The sequence below is a fragment of the Sinocyclocheilus rhinocerous genome, unplaced genomic scaffold (genome assembly GCF_001515625.1).
Source record: "Sinocyclocheilus rhinocerous isolate Xijiao unplaced genomic scaffold, SAMN03320098_v1.1 scaffold387, whole genome shotgun sequence".
In the NCBI taxonomy this organism is placed as follows: Eukaryota; Metazoa; Chordata; class Actinopteri; order Cypriniformes; family Cyprinidae; genus Sinocyclocheilus; species Sinocyclocheilus rhinocerous.
In genome coordinates, this window is record NW_015651557.1 from 201163 (window position 1) to 213669 (window position 12507).

The 12507-nt window shown below is 35.5% G+C and overlaps 1 protein-coding gene across 1 annotated transcript in view; it reads right to left on the reverse strand.

Moving 5' to 3' along the window:
• Positions 1-2560, reverse strand: part of LOC107713168 (transmembrane protein 164-like) — a 23921-nt gene extending 21361 nt beyond the window's left edge. Inside the window, exon 1 of the mRNA XM_016518600.1 lies at positions 1551-2560. Coding sequence (XP_016374086.1) covers positions 1551-1988 — 438 coding nt within the window. The 5' untranslated portion in view covers positions 1989-2560. The remainder of the gene's footprint in view (positions 1-1550) is intronic.
• Between the last annotated feature and the right edge of the window lie 9947 nt (positions 2561-12507).

Sequence of the window (12507 nt, forward strand, 5' to 3'; positions counted from 1 at the left end):
TTTTGTTACCATTGCCATGCATTATACGACTGATAGACTGCAACGGCTGGACTTAAAAATCATAATTTGTGTTCTACTGAAGAAACAAAGTCACCTACATCTTGGATGCCCTGGGGGTAAGCAGATAAACATCAAATTTTCATTTTTGGGTGAACTAACCCTTTAAGTTAATCCCAGGCACATACTGAGATTTGAACGGTGATATTACTTTTAATTCTTATGAAAAGTCTTGATACTGCTGTGATGAGACATTCAAACACAAAGTACAAAGACTCTACAGCTAATGGAAAGGATATTCATACTTCAGTCTTCACAAATATGTTGGAAATTATGCGAATGTGAATGTAAATCAAGTGAACCTAACAAGCATGTTATATAATGAATGCAGTCACAGATATTTAGCAGAATATTGGTTACCAAACTGTAGGCATTGGCTTCCATAGTATCCATATAACCAACAATTTAGTTACCAACATTCTTCAAAATATCTTCTTTTGTGCTCAACAGAAGACAGAAACTCATATGGGTTTGGATCAACTTGAGGGTGAGTAAATGATAGAACTTTCATTTTTGGGTGAACTGTCCCTTTAATGCATTTGCTTGAAGTAAGCTTTAATGAAAATTTGTGTCTTCAACATTTTACCTAACCACTTTCAAAAATCAATAAGGCACTAAAGACTTAACTATATTAGTGAACAGTGTCACTCAGCTGCACACTGTGGCTTTAACTGTGACTACATTCATCATACAACACTGCCTCTTGTTCCTTCTTACTGAAATAAATAATACACTTTACTTTGATTTTTTTTATCTAAAATCTTTATGGTAAAATAAAAGTTAATGTTCATGTTATTTGTCAAATACCCAACCAACCTCTGTAATTATTTTTTGCCAAAAAATATGACAGAATTTTAATTTTTTGGGTGAAGCATACCTTTAAGGACCAGTATATTTCTTTATTTTAATTTTGGGATGTAATATAACCTAGACAGGTTTTGGAAGATTCAATTGAATAAGTTTTCATGTCAATAAAAAAAAAAAAAAACACTGACTGAATGTGAAACGGATTACTCTTAATTCACCTGGTACAGCTAAACTGCACATCAGTTTAAACCGCTGCAAAAAGGGGCACAACACATTTCAATACTTCCTCCTTTTCAGAACTGATCTATTTTTTTAAATGTGGTGACAGCTCTCATTTCCTTCCTATGTTTGAGAGCCAGCTAACTGTAGAGAGGAACCACAAATGATAACAAGTTCAGAATTGCACCTAGGTATGTGTTGTGCAATGCAGGAACATGTTTCTTAAATTCGCAGGGCATGCACTGACATTCAATGCTTGGAAACGAAACAATGTATTGCTTCAAAAGCTAGTTTACCCAAAGCAACTTACTACTCACTAAATACAGATGCTGCTCAATTAAGTAATCTGAAGTTGAATGCTTTGTTCAAGGGATTTTGAAACTACACAGCCTTTCAGTTATCAGCTGTCAGAACCACATCTGCACAATATAATATATTTTTTAGGATTTTATCAGAAATATGCTTACTTGCACCATTGTGACCACATGACATGGATTGAGGAGGTAGATGACAGTCTTCGTGGCAAACTTAAACCCAACCTCAACTCCAAAAGTCATGCACAGAGCCACAAGCAACAGGTTCTTGCCCCAGGTGTCTTCTTTACTCCTCCTGCCATCTTTCCCCACATCTCTGACCTCTTTAGGGACATTTAACTTTTTGATGGCCACCACCACTTCCAGGATAGAAATGAACACAATGATCAGAGTCTCAAATATTCTCTGCCGGGGAGAGAGGAAGGCTGCGCACTCAGGCCCTCCATTGCCCTCAAACATGGGGTCCACCCCTCCATACATCCAGTCCAGCAGACTGTAGATATTATACCGAGACATGTTCCTCTGCTCGTATTGGAAAAGGTACGAACAAGACGGAATAAAAGACAGGACACCGACCTCCTGGCGAAACATTAACGTCAAATCTGTCTTCGGTGAACGAATGATGAAATGACCGAGGAGGTGGGCATCCTCAGCTGTTTAATCAGATCCGCATCTTTTATGTGAAAGACACCTGTGGGAGAGATCTAGAGACTATATGATGCAATGTATTATTCACAGATGGTCAAGTTGTAGCTATCCAAGAAGGAAGACGCATTTCCAAACGTGACGTCTTGACTGGAACCGGTTCTCAGCTAAGACAAGAGTCCAGAATATTCCTTGCCAGAGCGGATCATTACATAAAAGCTTCAAAGAGACACTTGATAAGCGCCGAGAGGCCTTAAATTTATAAACACAACTAAAATACACGACTACGACCGATACGTGAGAGATGTAGCTGGCTGTTGCAATGTATCATCCGAAAAATGCGATAAAAGCAGACGCAGAAGGTGAGATGTGTCCGGGTCCATGTGGCGTATTAAAGACCTCACCATAGAAACGCCGCCCTGTTCACGCGGGCCCCTAAATCCACCCACACCGCAACACGCCTGCGCGTTTAGTTTCTCGCGAAACCCATCAGCAGCATATTGTTATGCCCGTTCATCTTCCGGAAAAGGACCAGAGCGCGGGGCCCCGCCTTCTTTGCGTAAGTATGTACTTGTTAACTCCCTCACTGCCGGTGTAGCTGTACATGTGATGGTTACATTTTCGCAAATGATACCGCACAAATAAAAAAAAAAGTGGAAGGTAAACTACCTGACAAGAGAGTAGTAAAAATAAATAAAGTATTTAGTCCAGAAAAAAAACACTGCCCAGTCTAGAAAATAGATTTAGAGGAGTAAAACCTTACTTATAATAGACTAATAAATTAGCCTATATCAACAAAAGCTGAAGGAGCCTAAAGAAATACAGACACGTTTTCTCTACACTTGATGGAATATTTTTTATCCTTCTTGCAGGGATAGTTCATCCAGAAATATGAATATATAATATAATATAATCAATTATTATTTTATTATGTAATAATCTTATATTACTAGACCTCAATTCGCCTTTGAAACCATTTGTCATTGTTTACTTTTCTCCCGCCTCTCAGATGTAGGTGTTACAGGTGTTGCTCTTTCTTGCTTTTCCACCTGTCTCTCTGATAGACAGTTCTACATCTCAATGCATACTTTTCAGTTGCCTACTGTCTCTCTGAAGCAAGGTGTTCCTCAAGGATCTGTTCTTGGACCGTTACAGTTTTTATCTATACACAACCCCTAGATCAGTTTATACATCAGCCTGTTTCAACTACCACTGTTATGCAGATAACATTCAAATTTGCACTGCCTGTAAACCTGTCATCTTTCACTCACCCTCATGTTTTCAGAAACCCCGATGGCTTACTTTCATTTGTAAATGAATGAATGATGCATTTATATAGCACTTTAATGTGTATTGCTGTACACCCAAAGCGCTTTACAATCGTATGGGGGGTCAACCACCACCAGTGTGCAGCATCCACTTGGATGATGTGACGGCAGCCACAGGACAACGGCGCCAGTGCACTCACCACACACCAGCTACAGGTGGAGAGGAGAGAGAGTCATAGAGCCAATCAAGTGGATGGGGATTATTAGGAGGCCATGATTGACAAGGACCAGTGGCGGCAATTTGGTCATGACACTGGGGATACACCCCTACTCTTTACGAGGAGTGCCATGGAATTTTTAATGACCACAGAGAGTCAGGACCTCGGTTTAACGTCTCATCCGAAGGACGGTGCTTTTTACAGTATAGTGTCCCCGTCACCATACTGGGCATTAGGACCCACACAGACCACAGGGTGAGCACCCCCTGCTGGCCTCACTAAACACCTCTTCCAGCAGCAACCTAGTTTTCCCAAGAGGTCCAGTAGCCCCTCACTGCAGAACACAAGATCCAGGGGGCGTGGTTGGATCCACATCTAGGGGGTGGAGACGGGTAGGTTTAGGTATATGTAAGGTGGGAGGAATTGGATCTGGATTCAACCACGCCCTCTGGATCTTGTGTTCTGCAGTGAGGACCATCTCAAGAGGTCTCCCATCCAGGTACTGACCAGGCTCAACCCTGCTTTAGCTTTAGTGGGCAACCAGTCTTGGGCTGCAGGGTGATATGGCTGTGGTACAACACACCACATGGCTGTGGTTAAGCACAATATAATATATTTTACATCTAAAATGAAAATGAACATCAAATTCAAATTGACTAGAATGGAACTAGAACTGGAACTAGGCTAGAATTCAAAAGACATTTTTAATTCCATTCTGAAATATGTGCAACTCTTAAATTAAAACAATAAATGAAAATAAAATAATGAAAAAAGACCCAAAGAGAAACAAACAGTTATAGAAAGTTGTACACGTACATGTTAACATTCTGGCTAAAAACATCTTAAACTAGCCTAAACTATAGTAGTCAACATTTGAAGTGGATCAAAAAAGTTCATCAAAGTTGTCCTAAGACAAGAACGCATTTTGGTTTTAGGTTTTAGGACAACTTTGATGAAAGGTTTTTATCCACTTCAAATGTTGACTACTGTAGATTGATGGTCCTAGAAGATGGTCTCCCAGCCTTGTTATAGAAGGGATTTGACCAGACTGTGACATCCTTTCTAAACTAGCTAAAACCTGTTTAAACCAGCTAGGACATTGCTTAAGATTGAGATGATTTCATCTTATTCACTTCTCATTCTTCGTCACAATTGATGATAAGCTTTGGTTTTTAACATAATGAATCATAAATTAAAAACTTATTCACTTCTTATTCATCATCATTATTGATGACAAGCTTTGGTATTTAACATATTGAATCATGAATTAAAAAACGCAGCACACATTGGTTCCTTAAGTAGTCTATTTGCATAAACGCTGACTGTTATTAGAGAAGACCATTCCTTTTACGTTAGACGTGTTTGGGCGTTATACAAAGTAGAATCCTAATAGATTCATGATACATTGATTCAAAAGCGACCCCTTGTGGTAAATGTAGTAACGACACTTTAGTCCAATATTTTGTCTAATGTTTTTTTTGTTTCATTGTAATTTTATTGTTGATAAAATGGGGTTTTCAAGGATTGATATTCTTATATTACTAGACCAACTGTATTCTGTATTCTTATATTACTAGACCTCAGTTCGCCTTTGAAACCATTTGTCGTTATTTACTTCTCTCCCACCTCTCGGATGTAGATGTCACAGGTGTTGCTCTTTCTTGGTTTTCCAAGTCTCTGTCTCTCTGATAGAGAGTTCTACATCTCAGTGCATACTTTTCAGTTGCCTACTGTCTCTCTGAAGCAAGGTGTTCCTCAAGGATCTGTTCTCAGGCCACTAATATTTTTATCTATATGCTACCCCATTGACGCTGTTTCAACTACCACTGTTATGCAGATAACATTCAAATTTGCACTCCCTGTAAATCTGCCCTATCCACTCAAACTGATTCAGTTTCTGCTTGCATAAATGGAATGAAAAGATATCTTTTTAATGAAGGCAGCATAGATGTATTCTTCGCTGCCTATGATTTCCCACAATCTTGTGCATTCCCACAATTCTGTGACAGTTGAGCTAAAAATAAAAAAGGCATTTTAAAGTTGCGGTTGGTGGTCAGTTTGTGTGTAAATGTTGGTTTTTGACCAATTTCCCCCCAAAATCTTTCAATTTTTTTTCACTTTAAGCAGTAATTTCTACCAACAAATTAGTATTGAAGTAATTAAATATTCATTTAGTTATCACCAAAGCTCTCTCTAATTTATTGTAGATCTTTAATGTGTTTGTAATAAATGTCAAACCAGAATTTAACGTATTTATTTATTTACTTACTTCAATTTGGTGCAATTTTAACATGAAAGCTGTAGTTATATTTTCAAAGCTCTTTGCAACAAAAATCCCAAACTGATCACACTGCTATTCAATCTGTCAAAACTCTTATGCTTTCATTAAAGTTATGTATATTTCAATCCACATAATCCTTAGTTTAATTTCAAAACAAACAAACAAAAACATCTTTGTAATATGTAGGCTAATGAGAACAGTTCAGTACTTTTAACAATCCATTAATTAAACAGCAAACAAGCAAGCCAGTACATTGTAAACTGTGGGAGTTCAGTTTCTTCAACAGTAAATATGACCAGCATTGAGTTTACTGGCACTGGCTCCTCTTGGGTGGGGAGAATACTGTGTTATTGTTTTTTTTTCTTTCTTTCTTCTTGTAGATTCATTGAAACCACAAATCTGCCCATACTTTTGAGCTGGGAAAGTCTGGGGGGAGAGAGTTGCCCACTGCACTGCTGAACCTTCTTGATTTTGTTGGTTTTAGCCTATACTGTCAATGACTACCACTGATGCATATATGCTAAAGAAAAGACATATATGCTAAATCTAAAAAGTCTGTCAAGAGTCTTGACCAGATTTGACCAGATAAACATTTTATTATTAACTCTGATTCCGAATCACTTGATGCCTTTCAGTTTTACTACAGTCAGTCATTCTATGTAATTTTCTGAGACTTCTTTTATGAAACAGCTTATATTTGTATACACTGTCATTTCCAAATAGTGTTTAAACACACTGAAGATTAGACAGGCTGTCAATTCATAGGAATCAGCTGTTTACTCACAAAAGTCAGTATACCGAAGTATTTTTTCTTGGCTTCTTTTTTTCTTCCCAGAATAGTGGGAGGAAAACAGTATGTGAGAAGAGCAGTATGTCAGAATTCACAAATATACCCAGATGACTTCCTAATTACTACTTTTTAGATTTAGATTGACTCTCTCTACTTTATTACCGCATGAGGTCACAATAGAGGATAATGAGCACATGAAGAATGTAGTACCGGTATGTCTGGATTATATTACATACATTCATACTATATAGAACATATTTTTTAATGGTTGTGAAATTTAGTTTAAAAATAAAAAAAATATATATATTAAAATGTATTTATTAAATACTTAATTTTAAATGTAGAAATAAGTTCCTAATTAGAGAATGCATGTGCATTGATACATTTTTTATTATTATTTTTGTTTGCATACATTTGCATACATTTTTTTGTGATGCGGTATTACAATTAGTATTACACTATAGAAATCCAATCTGTAAATCTGCTTTGAAACTATATGTATTGTGAAATGCGTTATCTAATTAAACCTGACTTTAAATCTGTCCAGGCAACATCAAAGACAATACGCAAATAAACAAAAAAAGGCCCCGCCTGCAAGTTAGGATGACGGGTGGGGATGAACATTGCGTTGATTTCCTGTTCGCCATACTCACAAACTTTGCTCTGACTTCCTGTATGCCACCCTCCCTCTTTTAGATAGCAAGGAACTTTATGATTCACCAAAATGTTTATGCAAATAGAAGCCTTTTTGGGGACAGTTAAGGTTAATTTTTTTTGGCAGAACGATGACATCAGTGCAGAACCCACAGAAGGTCAAATAAGTACAGAATGATGAGGTACAGGATGATGTAATGGTCTCACACAAGACATATACATTTGACAGCAGATATAATTGTTTCTCAGGCTTTTCTTTACCTTCGGTATGAGACAATATCGAAAGTGCTTTTCATCATCAAACGCATTACATAACAAAATTGTTTTAAGTATGGGTTCTTTCTTTGTTCTGTTGTCTCAATTAACAGTTAGAAGAAAATAAAACTATGAAATATTAATTAATTTCATACCATGAATTATATATTTATTTTTATTTATTTCATGTGATACAATTCTTGTCTTCTTTTGATAACATTATCATATGAAAATAGTTTATTGTATTTAAAAAGATAATGTCTTTCATTTCAATTAGTTTGTTTATTCATAATTATTTTTGTACATTTATTTTTTATTTATTTAATGCTATGCAATTCTTGTCTTCTTTTGATAAAATGATCATATGAAAATAGTTTATTGTATTTAAAAAGAGAATCTTTCATTTCAATTTGTTTGTTTATTCATAATTAGCCTATTTTTGTACATTTATTTTTTGTTTATTTAATATGATACAATTCCTGTCCACTTTTGACAAGATTATCATATATGAAAATAGTTTATTGTATTTAAAAAGAGAATGTCTTTCAATTTAATTCGTTTATTTATGCATAGAATTATTTTTGTACATTAATTTTTATTTATTTAATATGATACAATTCTTGTCTTCTTTCGATAAAACAGTTACATGAAAATAGTTTATTGTATTTAAAATGAGAATGTCTTTCAGTTAGTTTGTTTATTCATAATTATTTTTGTACATTTATTTTTTAGTTATTTAATGCTACAATTCTTGTCTTCTTTCAATAAAATTATCATATGAAAATAGTTTATTTAAAAACAGAATGTCTTTCATTTCAATCAGTCTGGTTATGATAATTTACCGAAAGAAGACAAGCATTGTATCATATTAAATAAAAAGTAAATGAACAAAAATAATTATGAATATGAAAATAGTTCATTTAAAAGGGAATGTCTTTCATTTTAATGAGTTTGTTTCTTCAGCCAAATAAATAAATACATACGTATGAAAACAAAACAAATACTCTTCACTCTTCACAGATGTAATAAATTAGGATTTGGAGTTTTTAGAATAGCAATATTTTAAGAATAGCAATATAATAAACCTTGCAAGAGGTATCTCAGCATGGACCCTGGGTCCATTCATCTTAGACGTTTGCAAGAGTCCCTGTCCAAGGTATTGCTTACTGAAAGTGTTGCTATCAAAAGGGACTGTCCCTTGTAAGGTGACTAACACACACACAATTCCCAGCCAGGTGAAGGGAGAGGCCCAGGGGAAATTTAGAGAGGGCAGATGAACTCTGGCCACGCTCTCATAAGACCAACAGACAAGCACAAAACTCTGCCATGTGCAGACACAGCACGCTGTCAAGCTCTTCTGCAACCAAGGAAGTCGCTTTTTCCGTATTCTTAGAATTCGGAGTAGACTACAGCAGAGGAAGGATGTGGAGCAATAGACCGTTTGCATGAGACGTCAAGTGAGGAGTTCAGTGGAAATCGGTACGGTGGTAAAAAGGTAGGGTTCTGAGCCAACAAATGTCTTTGTTACAAGCAGTCAGAGCTCAGAGATGTGCAGCGCTGCAGGAACAAGACGTCGCAACACTGGATGGCTCACTGAGATGAAGTAAGTCATTTCTAGATGGACTTGAAAGACCTGATCTACTATCCTCAGAAAATGAACTACTAAATACAAATTTAGGGGCTATAGTCATCAAATTGCTGTTTTCCCTTTTTGAGAGCGCTATTGATTACAGCTGCACAAACTACCTGATCTGTGTTAGCTTCAGAACCACTGTTAGTTTATGAACAAAGAAAAGAGTTTTCCTGAACAAGCATCATATAAGCAATGTTTCCTCTGCATAAACTCTCCATGTCACAAATATTGTGACAGACACTTTTTAAGCATGGATGCTTTTGGGAAATAACCTATATGCATGCATAATAAGGACATGGTATTCCCCCTAACAGACACCATCAGTTTCACTTTTTCTGAACAGTTCTTTCAAAAAGAGAGAGAGAGAGAGAGAGAGAGAGAGAGAGAAACAGAGAACAGCCACAGAAGAATATGTGAGACTTGAATAGCTGTCGAGGTGGATTAGTATTAGCGGATCTGTGAATTATTTACTAATACATTCGTTGCATGATTAAAGGATGTTTTGTGGACTACACAGCTATTATCTAATGGAGAAATGAATCTGTGCTGGATATGATCAAGGATCGCACTGATGTCATTTGCTTACTCAGTACTCAGTGTAGAGTCTGTCTGATATCAAAATACAGCTACATCTGATTACTGGGTCAGTGAAGATTTCCCACGCTTCACTCAAAAGTTCTTCAAGAAAACTCGGAACTATATTATGAATTTCTATTTCTTTCTTTCGTTGTATTTCAACATGAATAAAGTGACCAGGGCTGCTTTTGTAAAGTTATTATGCTTTATATTCCGTGATGTAGTACACAGTTCATGTAACAAAATAAAAGTTTGTCATTTCTATAGACTCAAATGTTGATTCTAAATTTCACACTCACAATTTCAAGGAGCCCTTTTCATGTTTTAGAAGCATACTCATTTCTCTTTTGCAAGCTACATTTAATAAAAAAGTCAACTTAGTTAAATCAAACGTGCAAATGAAGAAATCATTTTATTGAGAATACAAGAATATTGTTTTGTTAAAGTAATAGTTGATGGAAGATATCGTAATTGAAAAAAAAAATATATATATTAATAACAGCAAAGTGTTTAATTCCCTCATCGTGTGACTGATATGGCCTCTCTGAAAAAAAAAAAAAAACTGATCATAAAAGGGTCAAAGATGAAGCACCCCATTTTTTATATACACAGAAAGCATATTAAATGCAAGTACCGTGTCTACTTTAAAGTTTCAAGTGATTTTTGTGAAAATAAAATGTCAAAATATGGGTAAAATAGCTAATCGTCATTCAGTGTAACTGATATATTTGTGTAAAAATGAAACAACATACTCATTCTGACCTGTACTTATTAAAATATATACAAAAAAAAGTGATCATACTAAATTTTATTGTATTTTAAGCCACTTGCTGACTGGTAAAACCTAGAAGATTTAAAATGACAATGAATTAGTTTTTAGGGGCTGCACTGTGATCCAGAGACTTTTAATGTCTTCTAATGAGTTTTTGCCATAGTCTGCAAATCATGGTAAAAATGTGTGTGATAGTCATTATTTTTGCACAGGAAAAATAAAATGAAACAGGACACATTCTCATTAATGGGGATTTTTTTTAAAGCTTTTATTGCTTCGATGCTTGAAAACTCCTTTTGGTGTTTGACTTTGTGATTAAATCGTTGAACCCCAAAAATATGGTTACATTATTATAGACATGGTGAATGTACGTTCTGTAAACCAGTTGTGACAGTATCATGATGTAAAATTAGGGAAACTGTGGACATGAATGTAGAACAGGGAATTCCCACAACACCAGAAAGGTTCATAATAGAGCTGCAAGGGGTTTGAGAGATTGTGACAAATATGTCAATACAAAAACAAACAAATAGATCAATAAAAATAAATAAACAACACGTACAATCAAAACAAAATATAACCCTTAAATAATATTACTCTTAAATCTTAAATGCAAAGCTATTACATATACTTTTTATATGCAATAGGGTGAATTCATTTAAACTTGATTGTTCTGTGCTCAATGGCTTTTTCAGTTTCAATGGTCTTTCATGAAATGGATACTATTTGTTTAAACGATCAAATACATTTGACTGAAGCAATATGACCCTGGTGATTGTGGCTACACCTCAAAGAAGGACTCCCTCATCATGAAAGGAAGTAAGCCCTCTGATGTTCATATTTTCATTTCTAGATTATAAGGTTGCTCACTATATGTAAACCAACATTCCTGTGACCTTGAACCTTCACTAATTCTACTCATATTCATTCAATAAACTGACAATCAGTTATTATTTTATAATTGACATGCATAAATGACTTTTTACACAACAGAAATGAATATGCAGTCAGGAATATCCGATACAGAGGAAAAGAAAGAGAAAGCAAGGCACTGAAGGGGTAGACTCATTTAAAGGCAGGGTATGTGATTTTTCAAAAACACTTTAGAAAACTGATTCGGGCCGAATCGCAAAACAAACTTGTAGCCAATCAGCAATAAGGGGCGTGTCTACTCGTGATGTGGAGGAGAGTATGTGGGGCGGAGCTATCAAAATAGGGGCAAGACCCTTTTGGGGTAGGGGCGTGTTTGTTTTGGTGATTTCAAATATCAACATTGGCTACCAGAAATCACTTACTCTGCCTTTAATCATTCTGGTTTTAGCCAGGTTTCTGTCAGCCATACAGTAGATCATAGGTTATGCTCTGTAATCATATCCTTTACAAAAAACGCTTTCATAGAAAGGGATCTAATATTCATTAAGCCAAGCTTTATCATTTGTTTACCTTTATTATATCTGTTTTTTATTTGTTGAACATCAATTAAATTGTTATCCTTAAATTGGCTTGGACGTTTTTTTTTTTTTTTTTTTTTAGTTCGGGGAACAGACACAGTCTCTATATAGTATGATAGATAGAGGCTGAATGAGTGAATGAATGAATGCATGTGTTTATTTAAATCTGGGTATCTAAAATATAAACATCTGGGCATCTAAATTACAAGTTTAACCAAAGGCGTCCCACTTTACCTAAATACATTGATTTAGTTTATGAGCAGGTTAGAGAATTGCTTTAGGGAGTATTTATCATCTTCATTACCACCTGGCTATGTAAATAAATAAATAAAATTTCCCCACATGAAAAATTAAGTTAGGCAAATATAATACAGGGTTACACTTTAAGGTGTCCTTAAAAAATTATACATTTAAGTAATATATGGTTAGGGTTAGGATTAGGGTTACTTGCACACTCTAAAAAAATGCTGGGTTAAATACAACCCAGTGCTGGGTAAAATAGGGACAAACCCAGCAATTGGGTTGTTTTGACCCAGCGGTTGGGTTAAATGTTTAACCCAACCGCTG